At 38.7% G+C, this 22,341-nt stretch overlaps 3 protein-coding genes across 3 annotated transcripts; all 3 read right to left on the bottom strand.

Moving 5' to 3' along the window:
• Window positions 1-367: 367 nt before the first annotated feature.
• On the bottom strand, window positions 368-2,685 carry LOC131319227 (uncharacterized protein At2g39795, mitochondrial). The gene is made up of 3 exons (XM_058349388.1): window positions 2,486-2,685; window positions 1,104-1,459; window positions 368-794 (listed from the first exon to the last, which is right to left on the bottom strand). Exons 1-3 carry the CDS (start codon window positions 2,597-2,599, stop codon window positions 596-598), a joined length of 669 nt encoding a protein of 222 aa, XP_058205371.1. The 5' UTR covers window positions 2,600-2,685; the 3' UTR covers window positions 368-595.
• Window positions 2,686-4,044: 1,359 nt separating this feature from the next.
• On the bottom strand, window positions 4,045-8,014 carry LOC131319226 (glycosyltransferase family protein 64 C3). Its single transcript, XM_058349387.1, has 2 exons — window positions 5,238-8,014; window positions 4,045-4,972 (listed from the first exon to the last, which is right to left on the bottom strand). The coding sequence occupies exon 1, from the start codon at window positions 7,857-7,859 to the stop codon at window positions 6,825-6,827; it is 1,035 nt and encodes a 344-aa protein (XP_058205370.1). The 5' UTR covers window positions 7,860-8,014; the 3' UTR covers window positions 4,045-4,972; window positions 5,238-6,824.
• A 10,344-nt stretch (window positions 8,015-18,358) lies between these two features.
• Window positions 18,359-20,101, bottom strand: LOC131319225 (zeatin O-glucosyltransferase-like). The gene has a single exon (XM_058349386.1). It carries the CDS (start codon window positions 20,017-20,019, stop codon window positions 18,595-18,597), a length of 1,425 nt encoding a protein of 474 aa, XP_058205369.1. The 5' UTR covers window positions 20,020-20,101; the 3' UTR covers window positions 18,359-18,594.
• Window positions 20,102-22,341: the final 2,240 nt, after the last annotated feature.

The following is a 22,341-nucleotide window of genomic DNA, read 5'->3' as shown; positions in this document are numbered from 1 at the left end:
ATATCGTCTCTTGGTCTCAACCATTAAAAGTTGTGTCCATTTCAACGCTGGCCATACCCTCGAAGAAAGTCATATTTTCCATTATATTCCCATTGTTGTCCACCAGAATCAAAATCTCATTCTTCAATCTGTGGGATGTCTATCTATTGATGAAACAATCTGGTGTTACGTTCCCGAGAACTCAAAATTTCACTTTTGTTTCTTTATATTTCGACAGAACCATTAACCAAAAATTGCCCTATTCTTCAAATGGAACATATATATAGAAAACAATACATATCCGGAGACCAAAAATACAGTCGATTCTCTGATTGCAAAGGGGAGAGAGAGAGAGAGAGAGAGAGAGAGAGAGAGAGAGAGAGAGAGGTTTTAACATGGAACTTTTTGAATCAAGCAAATCCGGAAAAATCCAGGGATCCATAAGTGAATCAAATTCTGCTCAATTATATGTCGAAGCAAAGGGGCAAAATGTTACGTTAAGCTGCTGCGCAGCATCAAAATAATTAAGCCAACTCAAATGGCAAAATATGTAACTTAATTAACAACGTTCTCAGAGTGCAACAAAGATTAGTTTTGTGCGCAATAGAGGATGAATTTAAGTAACATCTAATCCGGCATTTGTCTGACCATCATCACCTTGTGTCACCATCTCTTCCAATTTGCGAAGCCAGTGTACATACTGACCTTGCTCCTTCCGGTGCAAGTGGAGGAGGAGGAAGTTGGTAAGGCTCTCCTCGATCCCCTTCGACTCGAGATAAGTCTTGATCTCTATTCGCAAATCAGGGTCCAGTTCTCTGCAGAGAGAAAATACAAGAAACTTTTGAGAAGTTTAGGTCAATATAATTTAAAACCACCATTTAAGAACATGAAAGGCATCTAACCACCTAAACGAAGTTCACAAAGCCCCATTATGGCCCTTCCTAACGTATCCCAAGACGAAATCGGAATACAAAGTCGGGTAGGGTGTTTACGAAGGGGAGTCTTTGCAGAAAATTTAAATAAAAGCTGAAATGTATTTACTGATAGGCAACATAAACAAAGGTAGGATAAAGTTGAGACAGTTGATATTGGTACAAGCAACTATAACAGAAAGAAAATCTAACTCGTGTCTGTAAGAGGGGCTCTTGTAGATAGAACAATCCAGAGAAGTCGATGGGAGATAATGAAGACTGTTGATATAAACCGAAGACCAATCCCCAACGTTGCTACCAGATACGCCACAATCAAACTGCAAGATGGAGCTCAATCCGGGCTTCTTAATGCATACTTTCATTAAAGCTTCTCTAGGAAAGATACTCTCTTTGTCTTCTGCATCCTCTTCTCCATAGGTTCTAGGACCCAGCAAAGCTGAAACAGCAACCTCCTCACCTGACTCACATTTCTTACGCAAAACCACATCTTGGGAATGTGGTGAGTCCCAATCCAATTTAAAATCTCCCAAAGAAGCACTTTTGCTATCCTGTATTCATGTCGACACCATCTTTGATCTTAGTAATCAGTTCAACAACTTTTACACTCATTATATGGTTGTTGCAACTAATTGCACATATCTCCGTAAATGAAAGCTTAGCCTTAACACAATAAAAGTTAGTAGCCTAATAGCTACGAAACTAGCTTATATGGCAACATATGTGAAATGGTCCGAGGCTTTGAGCCCTTTCCCAATCTACGATTTCGAGGATACAAGAGTTAAAAAGACCGATTTGTGAAATTACTCAAAAGTGATTTCATATTAGTTAAATGCAAGTATGCAACAATTGTGATAAACCTTGATTCACCCCTAGATTCGTATCCTTTTTGCAAGAATCGTGAATAATACGATTCACCACTGATTCTATATAAATCTTGATTCACCTTTAGATTTGTATCGTTTTTGTGTAAATTGTGAATCGAATCATGAATCATGCGATTCTAACAACTATGCCCAAAACTAAGAGTGAAAACTGCAGCATTTCAGCTATTTGCACAATATTCTCAAATACTAGGTTCATCACTTCATTGTAAAGCAGGTTTCTTGGAAATTCATAATTTTTGGGGGTGCGGGGGGGCGGATAAATCAATGCAATAACAAACCAAGGGCAAAGAAATTCCTTACAAGTTACTCCGTACTAAAGAGTTCAACAGAAAATACAAAAAGCCTCTGTGCTTTTCAAATTCATTTCTTTTCCCATTCAATGTATTCGTATGAAGTTTCATTTGATAACCAAATACACACTAATGCTTTGAAATGCAAACCCTGCTGGTGATTATCATTATTTTCGTTATTACTCTTTTAAATTTCCATTTGTGCCTTTCGTTTTCTGAAACTTGTTTCGTTAATTTCATTTCATTTTTGAAACTCGTCTTCTGATTTTATAATGGAAACTGATTCTTTCGCTCTTTGACATACAACAAAAAATAGGAGAGATTAAAGAACAACTAGTACCACAAAGTATATATGTAGAGAGAGAGAGAGAGAGAGAGAGAGAGAGAGAGAGAGAGAAACCTGGAAAGGATTAGAGGAGTCTTCGTGCCTGATTTCGGACTGTAAGACTTTGAGGAGATCCAACTCTTGAATAGCTTTGCGACCCTTCCGCAACACACTCGATATCCTCGGCATTTCCCTCTCCCTCTCCCTCTCTCTCTCTCTCTCTCTCTCTCTCTCTCTCCTAATTTGAGGGGTTTTTTAGTTCCAATTCCGAAAACAAATCAAGCGGGTATTACACCAGGGTTCATGTGCATGAAACCTTTGTGGGTCTAGTCTGTACCCTTTTGTTTGTCCCTTTTTTCAAATTTAAAAAAAACACACATTTTCTCGAGAAAAAAAATACTTCTACGAATATAAATGAATTTTTATATTTTTTTTGTTCTTAAATAAATGTTCATAACGCAAACTTAAGCCTCTATGAAATGCAATTTTTCCTTTAAATTAAAAAATTCAAACCTTTTTTTACAGATCAATAGATATTAATGAATTCTTTCAAATTATGAAGAAAATTTAAATTTTTACGAATAAATACTTAATGAGATGGAGTTATATTTTTGCACCATTAAAAAAAATTCAATTAGACTTTTTAATCAGTGAAAAAATGTGTAAAAAAGTGTTCATGAAAATGTACTTCTTTTGAGAGGTCCAGTACTACTATCGCGTCGCTCTGTTTTTTTTCCCTTCCTTGGCAGTCTTCAATGGTTACTGAGTGCAAGTGAACTAGGCCATAGTGATGGCAAGCGGCAATGGCTTGTGACACAGTAGTAACAAATAATTCGAGGAAGTAATAGTACATGGTTAACCACCAAGTGGTTTCTTGCAGTTCCTAGCTTAGTGATTCGAGTTCAACCATATTTGTAGAGAAAAGTCCACTTTCACTTTTCACCCCCTGTGATTATCGCCATGTGTGGATGGATACCCTCCTTATAGTTTAAAACTGACCATATAACATACCTGTGGTTTTGAAAATGTGCGGGTAGACCCCCTGCCGTCATGTTTTTCATCCATATTAACGGACACAACATTAAAAGACCGTTATACCTCCATTACGTCCCTTGATTCTTCTTCTTTTTTAAATCTAACCACACCATCCCGTATACCAACAATTGAATCTAAACCGTTGACATTGTAAATTTTGACGAGTACTACGTCTATGCCAAAATTCAAGTCAATTAAAAAATAAAAAGTTCATGGTCAAATCGATTTTGTTATGAAATCAAAATTTCAAATTTGAATTTACTAAAAATTAGATCACTGGGTTATTGATACCTGATTGAGATGATTTTTTACAGAAATACTCTATTCTTTATTTAATACATTATGAACGACTCAGATTACATTCTAGTGGTGTGTGAGATACACCTCCGTTAATATGGATGGAAAACATGACGGTATGGGGTCTATCCGCACATTTTCAAAACCACATGTAGGTTATGTGGTCAGTTTTGAACCATAAGGGAGTATCCTCACATGACGATAACCACAGGGAGTGAAAGTAAACTTTCCTCATATTTGTATTCGTAGTGGCTTTGTGAGACTAAATATATTCTTCTGCGTGGTGAGATCTTAGTTTCCGGTCCAAAAACATCGGTGCAACCGTGCAGGGGAGGCCCTTGCAGATGCCTATGTGATGTGAGAGCATACTTGCTGGCGGATATATGGAGCAACCATTCTGCACATCCATTTTTGCAGGGAAAAAAAATCCTAATAGATAGCTGAAACCCCACTGATGTTAGAAGAAAGAAACAGGAAATAACAAACGAAATTAAACGCAGCAGTCCTCCTTTTGTAGAGAAGAAAACAGCCACAGCGGAGGGTAGGCCTCCCAACTAGACGAACCTACACCTCTCACCGCTCTCTTTGCCAAGCAATGAGCAAACGCCATCTGCAGTTATTCGAACAAAATTGAGCTTGCAAGTCCGTAGTTCACCCTGCAATTCCCATAAATCAGTCACCACAACTGTAACATTGGTTTGAGTCGGACTTTCAGGAAGGATTATCCCGATTAATTTTTGAGCATCTCCCTCAATCTCTATATCTTGAAACCCCAATTCCAAAGCAAATTTTCAGGCTTTCACGAGCTGCCATAGCTTCCAAAACCAAAGGGTTTGTAATGCCATTGATGGGAACACTTTTAGCAGCAATGAACTTTCGTCCCCCATCACGAGTAACAATGCCAGCACCCCCTCTGCTAACGTGTTGATCAGCGCCTCCATCGAAATTAATTTTCACCAAGCCTAAGGAAGACACATACCATTTGACTTTTGGAGGCTGGGAACAACAGAAGCTTGAGCTGGTTGAGCATTATCCAAGCGCGAAGCTGCAATGAAATCTGAAGAACAGGGGAGTATAGCTTTCTTGTAGTTATGAATCTTATGACCTTCAAAACACCAACTCACAGAGCTGCCCTCCCCTATAATCCAAAAACCAGATACGCTAACCAAGAGGCATAGACAGAAGCATCTCAACAACAATAACAGTGTATCCGAAAAGAAGCTTCTCCTTCTGCAATCACCGCAAGGCCATAGATGAAAAATCACAAGGTAACGTATTGTTTTACTCGTTGAACAACAAACCATGGCACAAATTGCGGCAAGGAAAACATATACAAAAAAGATGATCCAAACAATTTCAATAAAATTTAAAATCGACGTCTAGGAGTTCATTGCCTAGAATGGCAAAGGGCTAGATTAAAGGGAGTAAGCATAACATAAGGAAACTGATATCCCTTAATTCTTACATAAGGAAACTGATATCCCTTAATTCTTACATTAAACTTAAATCTGCTGTTGAACAGAAGATGAAGGACACTGGATTCCTGTAAACAGGAGTATTTCCCTACCATGTACAGGATACAGACAATAATGCAGCGTTTATCCATTATCATCAAGAAATACAAGAGGGTGGAAGAAAAAGAATTTCAACGACACGAGGCCAATTTCCAATTTGACCTTTTTATTTAATGACAAACAACTGCAAGAGGAGATAAGATAATTAGATCTATTATCTTCCTTCCATTGGGGAAGGTCGAAAGTGGATCATCATCAGCTAATCGATCTGATAAGGATTTAACTTCATTGTTGAAGGAAAGGACAACTGAAAACATGACAATATGTTGTATGATAGCGACATTTGTAAACAAATCCCTCACATAAACAACAATGTCCCGCAAAATAGATTTACAATATCACTTGCATTCAAGAAAACTTATGGGGGCCAATACAAATTGAACATGAAGCAGGTGCACGAAATAGTTCAGATAAATTTGTTGCCAAAAGGTGCTGTGCTTATAAGTTAATTTGAGTTGGTTGACATCAAACTCCCCAGATTCGAATCACCTCAACAAGTAACAGAGGTTGCAGATTCGAATCCCCAGAGGAAAGTTTCACCTCAATGTTCAGAAATTTTACACAAGTTGCTTAGTCAAGTTACAGAGATCATACTCCAGTACATTTACAAGTTCACTTATTTATAAGGGGACTTTTCCCAAACATGAAGGATGAAGAAAATATGGTACTAGGATTAACTAGTAAGGAAGAAATAGCAACAGATACAGAAGTGAGCAGACAACAACTAGTAAAGATCATGAACTGAGAGATTGACGAGATGGTCCAATAGATCAGCTGCGCAACTCTGTCACAGTGAGTCTCAGAAGAGGGGAAGAAATGACTGGATCAGCTGATCATACCTACACTGGTTTACTTTTCTAGATCAATGCAGGTACACATTTGGAAAGAGTTAGGACTTGAAAAGCTCAATGAGAAACTATACATCAATCACAGAGCTTTTTTTCTTTTTGAACATATCAATCACTGAACATGAGATTACAATTTTCCATAATGGGTTTTGCATACTATATTGTTAATGGACCCGTATAGGAGGCATAATTTCCAAAATATACACAACAAAAAATAAGAACTTGAAGGCCATGCTATAAATGACAAAACCTAGGTAAGCACTACAGAAACAACTCCCCAAGAGGAGAGAATGTCTATATCTATACACGAAAAATGAGATGCAAGAGGTCTAATTGAGAATCTAGATGAGCAGCTACAACGTAAGAGCCGAGCATATTCTATCCTACAATACAAACAACTCTCCACGCCTTTACTTTCTCTGACTCATTGTTTCCAGAGGGTTGAAACCAGCAATTCTCAGACATTATTCACCATCATTCGTAGGGTTCGATCCTTATGACAGAGGGTTGTCTCTATCCAATCTACCCACCTAGAAACACCAACGATTACTCGACTTGGCATACATTTTCGTGGGTTCGGTCCCGATGATAGCCGATTGTGTCTATATCCAATCTACCCACCCGAGACACCCATCAACGAGTACTCAACTAGGCATACATTCATTCTGCAACTTGCTGATCACAGAACACCAACTTCCCTCCTTTCTCACAAAGCCCTTGCTCGCCAACCGAATTAACTACCTTCCCGTAACTATACCTCAACGGCATCCTCCCCAAAATCCTATGAAACTCCCTAATACACTCCCCTCTCCTCTTCCTATGATCCCTCCTCCTACTACTCAACCCCACCTCCCTCACTCCCTCCCCATCCTCCCCACCACCCACCACCGCCCCTTCATTCCGCGCATCCCCCCAATCCCTCACCTTCTCCACCCCAACCAAAACCGGCCCCACACCCCCCTCCTCTGCCGCCACGAAATTCATCAAAATATCCTCACAATTCCTCATTCTATCCACCACACCCCTAGCCTCCTCCATCTCCCTCCCCCCTCCACAACTATACCTATACAAAAACTCACTCTTCAATATCACAAACTTAGTCAGCATAATCGAGTACTTATCCGGATGGACCGTGTAGATCCACGACCTCGATTCCAAATCGATGTCGTGGGACCTCGCGAAGAGCCCCACGAGGCGGTTTTGGTTTTGTTTCCAGACTTTGAAAGCGAATTCGAGGGATTTGGGGTCGACCGAGACGTCGTCGTCCGCGACGAGCACGGCGCGGGTGCGGAGGAGGGAGGGGGGGAGGGGGAGGAAGCGGAGGTTGAGGCTGGGGGAGGGTTGGCGGAGGAGAGAGATGGGGGTTTTGGAGGGGGAGGAGAGAGAGAGGTTGCGGAGGAGTAGGGTTAGGGTTTGGGTAGTTGTGTGGGGGTTGGACCAGAGGATTACGACGGAGGCGACGGAGGGGGAGGAGGAGTAGGAGGCGGCGAGGGAGAGGAGGAGGGGGATGCGGGAGGGGGAGTAGCCGTTGATGAGGACGGTGAGTTGGTCGGATCGGACGGCGGGGAGGGGGCTGGGGAGGGCGGCGCAGGGGTTTGGTGGGGAAGAGAGGAGGTGGGGTCGGAGGGAATTGACTGGATGGGTGGCGAATAAGATTGTTGCGAGGAGGAAGAGGACGGGGAGAGGGCCCGGCATTTTTCCGGCGGGATGTGGCGGATTCCGGCGGAAAGACTAGAACAGCAGTTGTGCTCAGTTCAACAAAAAAGGAACAGCAGTTGGTTATTACGGAGTTGAATTAATTTTATTTTTTTCACTCGACACAACTCTTCATGGGGACAGTTCATCGCCATCAGAACAGATAGGAGTCTCAAACAGAAAGTCTGAGCATCCCGACTGGGGATTCCCGACCGAATTTCCGAAGCCGCGCTGGGCCCACTCTGGTCACTGGACGATTGATCGGAGCCGACCAAATTTTTTAAAAAAAAACACCGAGTGGGTCTACGCGAGAATCAACGGCATCTGATGTGTGTAAGTGGCTGATCCAAACACTCCATTTTTTTGTCTACATTAATTTTTGGTCGGCTCCGATCAGTCGTCCGGTGGCCGGAGTGGGCCCGGCGCGGCGTTGGGAATTCGGTCGGGAACTGTAGTCTCTCTCAGTCTCAAATGGGGAAAAATTTTCAATGCCGGGTTGGTATCATGGGGTGCCTGTTTGGCGGCATTCGAGCCGTCCATAGTGTTTTTGGACGGCTCGGATTTGGAGGGAGAAAAAGTATTGGGTGAGAGGAGAGAGAGAGAGGTGTTTCAATCCGAGCCATCCAAAAGTGTATTGAACGGCCCAAATGTACCGAGCGGGTACCATGTGGGATATACCCATTCGGCACTGGAACATTGAGGAAGGATAAGATGTGGCGGCTCCAAAAAAAAAACTAAGAAGAGTGTTCAAAATCTTTACTACATTTAAAAATCACAACTGTATAAAAATAAAATTTCTCTATAATGCCACTCAAGAATAGGAAAGAAATTAGTCCATTAAGAAAATACATGCAGTGGATCAAACAGAAAGTAATTGCATTTACAAGTTTTTGAATTTTTTGTGCCAAATTAAAGTTGTTTTAATGCATAGAAATTTGAAAAATTATGCATGAAAGTACTTGATTTTTTATTCGAAAATTGCCCGTATTGCACACACGTATATAGTGGATTAACTTTTTGGGACGAAGGAGTATATTACAACTTTTCTTGACACGATTTCATATTTTGAAACCATTGCATAATATTCTCATTACCAACGATCAATTAAATACAATTGTCAATGTACGTAACCAAGCAATTATTCATCACTGATTCCTCATTGATTGCATAATTATTCATTGGATTGATTTATTGGCTGTTTTTTGGGGTGGGTGTTCAAATATTTTTGGATTAGGTATTCAAATAATTTTGGATTGGATGTTCAAGAAAGGAATCGATAAACTAAAATTAAACTAAAAATATTACATATACGCTTAACAAAAAAATTGGGTGATTAAGTTAACGGCCCGTGTGCAGATACAAAGCAAGTGCCAACACCCCCCCCCCCCCCCCTCGCTCTCTCGCTCTCTCTCTCTCTCTCATCCATTTTTTATAAGAAACCATGCAACTCCCATGATTCCAACGCAGGAAATTAGGGCGATGGACAAAGGAAGAGGACTTGATCTTGATCAGTTACTTAGCCAATCATGCATGGTACTGAAGGTGTTTGGAAAACAGTAGCCCGATCTGCTGGTAATTATTAATCATCCATCTTCCCAATTTCGCACCTATCTCTTACTTCTTGATTCATTATATATTGTTTTACAGGATTTTTTGATGGTAAAACCCTAGTTTCTCAAACTTCTGGCTAATTATTTCAATTTTTATTAGGTTTGACACGTACGGGGAAAAGTTGCAGGCTCTGGTGGCTCAACTACCTCCCGCCTGGGGACGAAGTTAGGAATTTTACCACGTAAGGGCAACCGTGCATGTGATAAAAAAATATAAATACACATGCAAAATCACATAAATATATTAAAACTCAAAATAACATAGATACATAAATCGGTTTAACTAATGAGATCAATCTTGATGTATATGTCTTGTTTTTCTTTATTGTTCATCTTCTTCTTTTTCATTCATCACAACTGGACGAATTCAGTACATGAGCTTGAGCTCGTTCCAGAAACCTTCTTATTTTATAAGTACTTATTTTGGAGCTTTGTTCCACAAAATCAAAATAAGCAGCTTATTTTCACAATTTCAAATTCAAAAATAATGTAAATGAAAAATAATTTTTCAATTTTTTTTGCACCGTATTAAAGATCTCAATGAGATCTATCAAACAAGATCCATAGTGATAGAAAAATTATTTGCGTAAGCATATGATTTTTGAGCTTTAAATTACCTTTTTAAAAAATAAGTACTTATTCACCCTTTTGTGGAACACACCTTATTATTAGACAAAAAATAAGTTCTTATTCCGGTTCTGGAACGGGCCTTAGTGTTACCTGATTTTACCAATCAAAAAATAAAGAATTAGGAGAAGTCTAGAATAACAATTGAAGAAAGACATACCTACAACTTAAATTTCATCAAAATTACTTAGGGTTTCCAAAATCTCTTCTCATCTGACTCTATTTTCTTGAAATTGTCTTTGAAGTCTTAACAATTGGGGTTGTTTGTGCTAAGAGAGAGAGAGAGAGAGAGAGAGAGAGAGAGGATTTGGTGTGCCATTGAAATTTTAGGACAAAAAGAAATAAAATTGTAAAACACTAAATCTATCTAACGAAAGGCGGAAGTTTATTGCTTGAATATTCACAATATTAACCCTATAGTTTTATTTTTTGTTATATTTTAGTCCTTAGCCTTTAGTAATTAATGTTGGTATCCTTGTAGTTCAAAGGTTACAATTATATATATTTTTTCAAAATTCTACATAGGGGCGAGCCTATATACTTTCACAAGATTTTTTTTTTTACATATAATAGTAGTGTTTCTTTTTCTTCTTGCAGGGGCGACAATCCCTACTGGCCTCTCCCTGGCTCCATTCCTGTTGAGTCCGGCCGTAAGTGAAGAGGGGTAATATTACACCGGAAGAAAACAGCTCTTGATTATGGAATTGCATGCTATAATATATAATTTCCGAAGCTAAATTTGTATTTTCGAAAATAGGGGGCAAACAAAGAAGAGAAATTGCAAAATCGATCCGCTTTTATTTTCCTTGATGAAATCTTTCTTTACACTTTTTCTTTATCAACCAAGATGAAACCTCTAGATCCCATAACTGTTTTCCAGTGTTGGATGCTTTGGAACACCTAAACAAGAGGAAAGATTGAGAAAAGAAATAGTAGGTAAAAAAAATAAAAAATTACTTCATTGGTCTCCTACAAAATTACGTGCAATTTTCAAACTTAAAAATAATGTGTTTAGTCACTATCAGAAACTCCTAATAACTTGATTGCTATAATCTTTTCTTCAAAATTTACTTATTAGTGGAAACAGCCGCCTCCTAAAATGCAATTGTCTGTCATAGCTAGAAACCAATTACCTAACTCATGGTATGGAGTTGATAATCTAACAATGGACCATAAAACACAGAAAGGTAGAGCACTAAGTATAGCTAAATATAGTAGCACTAGGTATAGCAAAGTACAAACTATACACACTCCTACCATATCCAACGTACAATGCTACGATCACCGCATCGCACAGCCACCGTACACCTATTCGGGTCCACTCCGGATCCCACAAAGATACAGAAAGTATCCATAAAATTTTAAATCAATATTTTATAGGGTCCTGTAAAAAGTCAGCTTCAACGGATATCGGTAAACGATTCTGTTTTTGACTCCTCTATATGATATCCAACAAGTGAACCATTCTGTTTTCGACTTTTAAGTATTTCATGGTTACAGATAAGACGATCATCTTATCATAACGTGGTGCGGGTAAATGAAATACAGAGCTGAGAGCTACATAATAGACGTTTCTTGTGTCCAAACGTACATTACTAACAACGCAAGGATTGTGTTCTTGAATGGAAGGCCGCAACCAACGCCTTTAAGGAGACTCACCAACACTTGTAAGATTTGTGGCCGAAGTCTCCTTGATTCCTTCAAGTTCTGCTCTCTCGACTCCAAGGTAATTTTCTCGGTTTTTTTCTTCGGGGAGGGGGAGGCTCTTACATATATATAGAATCCTCACAAGATTTTTGATCACTGCCATGACGGGCTAACATTGTTGGAGCCTTCTGTTAGACAAGCAATAGATGAACGAACCAAATGAAATTTTGAATTTCTGTCAATCATGAAAACATTACGTTTAGCCTGACTTGGCCTACACTACTTTCTACGACTTGGGCTTCAAATTACAGCTTGAAGATTTCGGTTCCCCTAAACAATTTGGTGTAAATATTACGCTCTGTGTTCTCTCTGCATCTTTATTGTCGATAGTCGAAATATATACTATATTAATTTCGCATTCATGACAATAACTACTTTATTTGTTTTTGTCTAGTTAGCTTATAGAATTACGAACAAAGCTTTACAAAAATTTAACCACATTGCAAATTCGTTGACTTGAATAATTAATATTTCTTCGAATTTAAGACTATGATAGAAAATCTCATTCAAAAGGGTTTTAAAACCCTTTTGAAATCAGTTAATATTTCTTCGAATAATATTTCTTCGAGTTTTGTCTACTCGCTACAATTTCTTTAAAAATGATTTTAGTAGATTAAAATACGCCAGTTAAATGTTGAAACAAATTATGAGATCTCATCTAGGACAACTATAAAACAAATTTCCTCCTCCATTTTCAAAACACTATCTACTACGCAATAGGACAAGTATATTATTTTTTAAGTTATCATTTCACCACGTAGCTAATTTTTTTTAGAAAAAATGTTATTTTTTCGACCGCACTATTTATACTACTATATGATATTTTGTACTAATATTATTGGTTAATAGATCAGTTAGTAAAGTTTCGATAGTTTCTAAACATCCTATCACAAAATCCTAGAGCCGCCAATCCATTTCATGTAATTTAGGCTGGAAATATATTCATCTACAAAATCCTTGCTTATGTGAGTTTGTCGGCTAATGCCTAATATTACATTGTACATGTGGCATAACTTCTCGTTTTCATTGATGACTAGACCTATCTGTAAACAATGGATACGAGCTAGCTAGGGTGTGGTGCTTATCCACCCATGCGGTAATGTCGCTTAACACGTTCAATATGCATCCCACCTATGGAGTAGGTTCGCAAGAACTAATTTAAACTCAAATGAATTAACGGTGGCCGCCCAAGCGGTTGAGCATGTGATTTAATTTGATGCAATTAAAGTGAAAGAACCTAACCAGAACTTGACGCCGCATTAAATAAGAATATTGCTGCGTACAAGTGAGCATAAATTTGCCTACAACTTTCGCATTTTCTGGTTTCCTTTGTGCGGAACTAGTTGACGGACTTCATTACTAAGTACGTGTTATTTTCCACGCTTTAAAACTACCATGCCCTACACGTACATTTTAGGGTTTAGTTAGTTTGTTGGCAACTTCTGTTGGCAAAACCTATGACGAAGTGTCTAGGTTAGTTGTACCGGTGTGTTGAAATCGTACAAATTTATGACGTTTCTGAGTTAATTAGACGCGTGTTCCAATCAAGCTTATGTGAATTGGCATGAACATAACATAACATTTTGTACTTGCTTAAAACATACCAGTTTTAAGCCATGTGATGGGTTGAAATTCGGATTCCTAGAAGAGACCGACATCTAATTACTAAGGCAAAAGTGTTACACAAATAATGGTTGTGTAAAACACAACACACAATCAATCTCTAGCCATCCATGACTGTAATGAATGGTCAGGATTCGTTCAAACTCTTCCTCATAATAGTTAAACTTATCCATGGAAGAGTTTTTTTAAAATCTAGACTGTCCAAATACATCTGGACGGTCAGAATTACACACACAACTAACACAACGGTTGTGTAAGTAGCATTTTTGTTACTAAGGGCATCTACAACCCGCACCTTGGCCAAAACGCAGGCCAAAGTTGAACATGACTCGTGGCACAATACTTCATAGGGATCAGATCCTCTTCAGACTTGGACCAAATCTAATCATATATTAGGAAAATCAATGATTCGGATCTGCTCAGGGACCTTTCGGGCAAAGAGTCTCTGAGTAGATCTGAACGATTGATTGTAGTATTGGACGAATCATATTTCGATTGTCTTCTCTAGTCCAAAACATGGACCAGAGAGGATCCACTTCCTACTTCATATCGGATAAATCGCTATTTGGACCAACCCTTGGAATTACCGTATTTGTTCTTGGTAGGCAGGTTTCACTTTCGTATTTAATTTGGAATTCATTATCTTTGTTATCCTCAATTGAATTCGATTGTGGGGTAATATTAGTTGGATGATGCTACAGTGTCCCCGGTCATTTTGGGGACACTGTAACTTTTGACATAACCGACCATTAAAAGCATAACAAAAATCAGTAATGTGTATAACCAAAACCTTACAGAAGCATAACCCCCAAAATCACCAAAAATTCTGGAGATTTTGGGGGTTATGCCTCTGTAAGGTTTTGGTTATGCACATCACTGATTTTTGTTATGCTTTTAATGGTCGGTTATGCCAAAAGTTACGGTGTCCCCAAACGGCGGGTGGACACCATAGCATTCTCATATTAGTTTATGGGAATGATTTCGGTGTCCCCGGTCATTTTGGGGACACCGTAACTTTTGACATAACAAAACCATTATGAGTATAACCAAAATCCATTATGAACATAACCAAAACCATCATGAGCATAACAGAACCATAGCATGTTTGTTATGCCTTGGTTGTGTTTGGTTATGCCTTGGTTGATTTTTTGGATATTCCTTGGTTATGCCTTATTTTGGTTTTGTTATGCTTGTAATGTATTTTAGTTATGCTCAAACCCCAGTCATTTTGGGGACACCGTAACTTTTGACATAATAAAACCATTATGAGTATAACCAAAACCCATTATGAACATAACCAAAACCATCATGAGCATAACAGAACCATAGCATGTTTGTTATGCCTTGGTTGGGTTTGGTTATGCCTTGGTTGGTTTTTTGGATATTCCTTGGTTATGCCTTATTTTGGTTTTGTTATGCTTGTAATGTATTTTAGTTATGCTCAAAATGATGAAATTATGCCAAAAATTACGGTGTTCCCAAAAAGACAGAGGGACACCATAGCATTATCCTTAGTTTATTTACATGTATCTCTGGTACATAAATAAAAGAGAATGTATTGGTCCGATCTTGATTTTTGGCACCACTTATACCTTAAAAAAGATAGAGATTAAATTCTATCCACCTAACGTATCACCACCATTTGTGAATCCCACCGATCATATATTGCAATAATTTGAACTGCTCTTATAAAATTTCGCTTATTCTTTTGGAGATGCTCTTATGGGCCAAGTGCATGCGCTTGCCTTTTGTCCAGAACCTGCTATTTTGGCATTTTGCTAGTTTCAGTGTGTTCTCAATTCTCTTTTGCCATCTCTTGATCTTATTTATTGAAATTAAATTACTACTAGACAAATTAAACCTTATCTTTTTGACTTGTCTCAACGTTATCTGTCTGCCTTTTTTCTTGCACTTTTTAGCCCGCCGCCTGTCCGCAGTGGCGGACCTAAGATTTAAGGGCAAATTTCACTGACCTCCCCTGAGGTTTCTGAAATGACACTGCCCTCCCCTCTTTTACCCGACAATACCAAGTGACCCCCCTGCCGTTACCTTTCCGTTAGAAAATGGATGGAAAAGGTGATGTTGTACTATACTTTTTACAATACCTATACTACTCTCATCAGACTCTTTACCCCTCTCATTTATAAAATATAAAATACAAACATTTCTATACTTTGTGCTCATTTCACTTTGAGATTTTGTCCTTATTTAAAAGGATTCATATTTGTTAATTTTCTGTCAAACTCTTGTGAATTATTAGTTCGTCTTGATAAGAGGAATTGAAAAAAGTAAAAAATTAAGACTTTTACCAAATATTTTGAGAAATTCAATATTTTGGGTAAAAGTAATAAATTTATACTATTTTGATTCCTCTCGTTGAGACAAACCAATAATCCACAAAAATTTAACGCAAAACTAGCAAATACGAAAAAAATTCAAATATGAACAAAAACCAAAAAGCCTAAAAAACTCCACAAACAAGCCCGCACGAAAAAAAAATTTGTGGGTTTGTATGTGGGATTTTTAGGCTTTTAAGTTTTTGTTCATATTCAATTTTTTCATGCAGGCTTGTTTGTGGGATTTTTAGGCTTTTTGATTTTTGTTCATATTTGAATTTTTTTCGTATTTGCTAGTTTTGCGTTAATTTTTTATAGATTATTGGTTTGTCTCAACGAGAGGAATCAAAGGAGTATAAATTTATTACTTTTACCCAAAATATTGAATTTCTCAAAATATTTGGTAAAAGTCTTAATTTTTTACTTTTTCAATTCCTCTTATCAAGACGAACCAATAATTCACAAGAGTTTGACAGAAAATTAACAAATATGAATCCTTTTAAATAAGGACAAAATCTCAAAGTGAAATGAGCACAAAGTGTAGAAATGTTTGTATTTTATATTTTATAAATGAGAATGGTAAAGAGTCTGATGAGAGTAGTATAGGTATTGTAAAAAGTATAGTACAACATCACCTTTTCCATCCATTTTCTAACGGAAAGGTAATGGCAGGGGGGTCCCTTGGTATTGTCGGGTAAAGGAGGGGAGGGCAATGTCATTTCAGAAACCTCAGGGGAGGTTTCTGTTCGTGTCAGAAACCTCAGGGGAGGTCAGTGAAATTTGCCCAAGATTTAATGCGAGAGAGAGGCCGAACCACAAATAATAAGCCAGTGAAAGAAGTTATTCACTGCTTCGCGCGATCTCGATCGTTTATTTTGGTTTTAGGCGGTTCGAATTTAAATAAAACTCTTATGGGGAAAAGCATTAACATTTGGACCGTCCAAAACACTTTAGACGGTCGTGATTAGCTCCGTAAATAATTAAGTTCTTATTTAGTAACAATACACCCTTGTTATTATACTGTGAATGAATTCGGTGTTCCCGGTCATTTTGGGGACACCGTAATTTTCGGCATAATAAAATCACTATGAGCATAACCAAAATCCATTACAAGCATAACAAAATCATAACAAAGTATAACTCTTGGATTTGGTTATGCCTTGGTTGGTTTTTTAAATATTCTTTGGTTATGCCTTATTTCGGTTTTGTTATGCTTGTAATGAATTTTAGTTATACTTATAATGGTGAAGTTATGCCAAAAATAACGGTATCCCCAAAATGACCGGAGACGTCTCCGGTTATTTTAGGGGCACCGTAATTTTTGGCATGACCAACCATTACAAGCATAATAAAAACCAGTGATATGTATAACCAAGGCCTTACAAAGGCATAATCTTCAAAATCCCCACAATTTTTGGGATTTTGGGGGTTATGCCTTTGTAAGGTTTTGGTTATACACATCACTGGTCTTGGTTATGCTTGTAATGGTCAGTTATGCTAAAAATTAAGGTGTCCCCAAACGGCTATGGTGCTATATTGTCCTTGATCATTTTATTTTGGTGTCCAAATTCCCGGAACTTAAGTTGACTTTATTTGTAATTTTATTTTGGATGATGCTATGGTGTCCTTGATCATTTTGGAGACACTGTAATTTTTGGCATAACTTCACCATTATGAGCACAACAGAATCCAAATAAGGCATAACCAAGGAATATCCAAAAAGCCAATCAAGGCATTACCAAATCCAACTAAGGCATAACAAACAAGTTATGTCTTGTTATTGTTCTGTTATGCTTGTAATGAATTTTGGTTATACTTATAATGGTTTTGTTATGCCAAAAGTTATGGTATCCCTAAAATGATCGGAGACACCGAAATTATTCCGTTTAATTTTTACGTACCAGATTCATATATTGATCATAACTATTTAAATATCCCCTTTAAATATACATAAACCTGTTACATAAAAGTTACTCCTACTGCATTCGTTTTGATTTAAATACATCTTATGGAAAGACCGCGTAACTTAGACATAAGAAATAAAGAAATTTTGAAATTAAATTATAATTTTTTACGTCATTCAAAAAATCACAGTGAGTACTTTCAAATGGTGCAAAAAAGTTCGAAAAAGCATAACAAAAAATATAATTTTTTAATGTCAAAATTAAACGAAAATCCTATACGTACCGACCAAAACTGTAGGAAAATCGTACCGACGGCCGCCCCGAGCTGTCTCCAAGCACCGGTCGGCCGATCCGAGACGTCCAAAAATTCTATAAAAAAAAAAATGAGGAACCTAATGCGGGAACCAACGGCATCCGATGTGTGTAGGGTGCATGATCTAAACACTCATTTTTCGTGTATATATGTCTTTAAACACTCTTTTTTTCGGGTACATATGTCTATACATATTGACACGAAAAAAGAGTATTTAGATCAAGCACCCTACACACATTGGATGTCGTTGATTCCCACGTAAGGCCCCTCATTTTTTTTATAGAATTTTTGGACGGCTCGGATCGGCTGTCCGGTGGCTGGAGACGGCCCAGCACGGCCATCGGTACGATTTCCCAACGTTTCGGTCAGTACGTATAGCTGCACTCAAAATTAAACGATCTTCCATAAAAAAACATTTAAATTGGGAAGTACACAAATTTGCAGCGCCGGCCCCGCCGGCCATAGCTATCTCCGCCCCTGCCTACTACTGCATTTATAAAAGGTCCAAAAAAATAACGGAGAAAATAATCCAAGAAATTCATAAAGCATTAGTAATTCAGCACACTTTCATAGAATCATGCTAGAAGATAATTTCTTTAACCTCAAATCACTCGACTATCTTGTGATATGAGAAATGAAAGAGTCCAACTCCGATCGAGAACCACCACCTTCCGCCGCGGACTCTCCAACGGCACCACCCAGCTCCGCCGCCCTCCTCCTCATCTCCTCTCCTTCCCTCGACCCCATCAACATTCTAATAGCTCTTTCGACAGTCGTCGACTCCACCAAATCCTCCCTCCTCGCCCAGTCCTTCACGACTAATCCAATCTTCAGCAATTTTGTTATCAGCACAGTGTTCCTTGGCTGGTCCGAGTGCATAGGCCAAGCTGCTATGGGCACCCCCATTGTTATGCTTTCCATGCAAGAGTTCCACCCGCAGTGACTCATGAACCCGCCCGTGGACGGGTGCCCCAAGATTTCCAGTTGTGGCGCCCACCCTCTCACCACCATTCCCCTCCCTTCAACTCTCTCTTCATACCCTTTTGGCAGCTGATCATCATCACCTCTCTTTCCCTCTCCTGAAAATATGTTACCGGTATCGGCGTCTCTCAACACCCAGATGAACTTCTGCTCACTCTTTTCCAGCCCAAGTGCTAGCTCTTTGATTTGTGCATCGCTCAAGGAAGTTGTGGTTCCGAAAGAGACGTAGATCACAGAGTTTGGAGCTTGTTTATCAAGCCATTCCAGACATTTGTGGGCATGATTTGAGCTCAAGTTGTTGTCTTGTATTTCCACCGGGTTCACCGGCCCGAGAGCCCATTGTTTCTTGTTTCCACTGATCTCTTCTTTCGCTAGTAGATCAAGGAATGGGCCTTCTATGGCTTTGCATGTGTTGTAAAGGCGACCCGAGGCGAGATTTGTGCACTTGTGTTGTTTGGTGACGAATTTTCTGAACTCCGTCGTGAAGCAACCTTCGAGAGAAGGAAGGTCTTTCAGCAGTTCGAGTTCGACTGGAAAAGGTCTTCCTAAGGCTTCCCAAAAGTAAAAGAACATAGCAAACGCGGAGACGCTGTGGAAAGAGTATGACTCGACGTGTGGTATCAGAACTAGATCTTGGACGACAGAAGACATTAGTGAGTCGTGAATGACGATGATTCTTTGTGATTTCGGGAGGAGAGAGTGTAGGAGTTTGGCAAAGGGATCGCGGAGGTGGGATGAGGCATCGAACGAGGGTTGGAGATGTGAGGGGAACTTGACGGAGGCGTTAGGGTTTGGAGGAGGAGAGTGAAAATGAGGGGTTGGGAATTCGTGGAAGTGGATATTGGAGGCGGATTGGAGGTTCCAACCGTGGACGCGAAGCTTGGCTTGGCAGTTGTGGGTGGCGGAGGCAACATAGTGGACCGGTATGTTGTAGGCGGAGACGAGGCGGGAGAGGTGGAGGAGCTGGTTGAGATGGCCTTGAGCCGGTAAGGGTACCATGACCACAGCCACTTGGGCTTGCTTAAGGCCTCCTTGGCCATGGTTTTGTTGGTGGGACATTGGAAAGATATGTTAACTCCAAACCTTGTGAAGTTTTTGAAAAACATGGCAATGTATTTATAAGGAGCTAATTACCCCATATATATCTTGCACATTACCCACCCTGTACCAAAAAATTTCTCAAGGAAAAAATTTTCAATGCCGGGTAGGTAGGACGTGGTGCCTACTCAGCGCATCCGAGCCGTCCTTTGCGTTTTTGGACGGCTCAGATTTGGAGAGAAAAAAATGGGAGAGAAAATGTTGGAGTGAGAGGGAGAGAGAGTGTTTTAATCCGAGCCGTCCAAAAGTGTATTGGACGGCTCAAATGTGCTGAGCGGATACCACGTGGGATATATTCATCTGGCACCGAAAAATTTCTCATGATTGAGGGTATTAAGGTGTATTGTTGGATATGGTACGTACCCACTTTTGATCCAACGGCTGCAAGGTCTTGTATCAATAATCAAACAGTATCTTACCATAAAATTTGTGTAGATGGAAATATATAGTATATGATTTTGGGTTTCTTATCGGCCGTCATATCTATGTTAGATGAATCTTTCAAAATGTTTAAAGTATTTGTACTTGTTGGACATCGACATGCACTCGAATAAAAGTATGGAGCTTGCGTCGGTCGGACATATTTAATTGAACAATAAAAACGTTGCAAGCATATTTTTTGTCTTGCTCGGTTTCCTTTTTGAAAAAAAAAATTCAACTCAAAAAATACTTATTATTCCTGCTTCCAATCATTACTCTCTACTCATTATTTCTATTTTCAATCATTATTCTCATTTCTCTCTCTATCTCTCTCCACTCATTACATTTATTTTCAATCATTACTCTCATATCTCTCTCCACTCATAACCCCAAAAAATTTCTCAAAAATCCATCCAAACACAGCATTTATAACTCAAATTTCCGGCGAGGTATGCATGCATACAACTATTATATATACAACAACTTGTTCTCATTTAATATTACATTTGGTAGGCAGTATGTGCGGGCGATGATTGGAGGGTGAGCTCACTTTTGACATTTTATGCACAAGTGTTTGCTTTTCGAAATTTTTAATTACCACTGAAATGACGACCCTCTTATACTTAAATCAAGGAAAACAAAGAGATGTAATGATGTGAAATCATGACCGCACCTCAATGATGGTACATGATTAGAGAGACAGATCGATCTAGAGGCTTGATTCAATTTCCCTGCTCGTTATCTTGCTTTCTTCGTTCAAAGTTTAGAGTATCAATAATGCACAAAATGCATAGCACTGCTACCATATTATATGCATAAAAAAGTCCAAAACAAATACTATTTAAGTTAGAAAATTAAGGTTTTATTTTGAAAATTTTGAATATTCGGGCATGCCTCCGAATCTTTGAAATAAAGTCAGATGAATTTGCATTTTAGTATATATATATAGCCTTGTATAAATGGTTTGTGGGATTTGTACCGTAAATGTTGAGTTGAATAATAAGTTAGCAAACATATTTTTTACCTCAAATTTCACACGGGATATGTATAGAATAACTACAATAGGCATTAAAATGTCTAAGACAACTAGAAAATACCCTAGCCTTTAAGTTAGAAAATAAAATTTATACATGTAGAAAATTGATGATTGATTCTGATAATAACAGACGTACTACTGTACTAGCTTCCAACATACATACCCCAACCTGTATAATATATATAGGTCGTCATTCTAACTAACTAATTACTTCCTACTGTACTTGTGAGTACTGATTGAATACATGTGAAATTTATCATAGAAGATGGGTCTGGACTCTACCGTATCTTTTCTTTCAGAGCACCGCCATTCTGTCACGTGGTGTTCACCGCCACTTGGGGCTCCATTCACTTCCACCATCACTTACCCTTAAATGTACAGACTCTACAAGATCGAAAAACGATTCACATGATGCTAAAAAACACACTTTCTAATTTAGAAGGGTTCTTCTGTCCAAAACTGGAAAACTACAAATCACAATTTACTATTTTGGGAGTAGGTTCGTAACGGTCACTTTCAAACACGTGCTCGAAGGAAAATGTCTGAGACTTTGAGAAGTACTGTGCCTCCATGTGGAGTACCATGTCATGTAGTGGAGCAATTTTTGGGTTTTGGATGGGTAGCACGTGGGTCTTGTCCATGTGGTGCCAACTGAGCATCCCATTTGGGCCGTCTAAAAGTGTATTGGACCTTCTTTCCTCTCACCCCACCATTCTCTCTCCAAATCCAAACCGAAATAGATTATCCGAATGCATCGAGCGGGCGCCATGTGTACCCACCCGGCATCCAAAAATTTCTGAAGCAGAGTGGTTACAACAGAAAGAAAC

The sequence above is a fragment of the Rhododendron vialii genome, chromosome 3a, assembly GCF_030253575.1.
Source record: "Rhododendron vialii isolate Sample 1 chromosome 3a, ASM3025357v1".
Classification (NCBI taxonomy): domain Eukaryota; kingdom Viridiplantae; phylum Streptophyta; class Magnoliopsida; order Ericales; family Ericaceae; genus Rhododendron; species Rhododendron vialii.
The sequence above is the reverse complement of the archived record's forward strand: the minus strand, read 5'-3'. Positions and strand labels throughout refer to the sequence as shown.

Bases quoted from the DNA above. Each gene is read 5' to 3' on its own strand.
- LOC131319227 (XM_058349388.1), bottom strand. From the start codon at position 2,599: ATGCCGAGGATATCGAGTGTGTTGCGGAAGGGTCGCAAAGCTATTCAA. The intron at 1,460-2,485 runs GTTTCTCTCTCT...ACATGAATACAG, and splicing joins ACTCCTCTAATCCTTTCCAG to GATAGCAAAAGTGCTTCTTT. The intron at 795-1,103 runs GTTAGATTTTCT...TTCTCTCTGCAG, and splicing joins AGCCCCTCTTACAGACACGA to AGAACTGGACCCTGATTTGC.
- LOC131319226 (XM_058349387.1), bottom strand. From the start codon at position 7,859: ATGCCGGGCCCTCTCCCCGTCCTCTTCCTCCTCGCAACAATCTTATTC.
- LOC131319225 (XM_058349386.1), bottom strand. From the start codon at position 20,019: ATGTCCCACCAACAAAACCATGGCCAAGGAGGCCTTAAGCAAGCCCAA.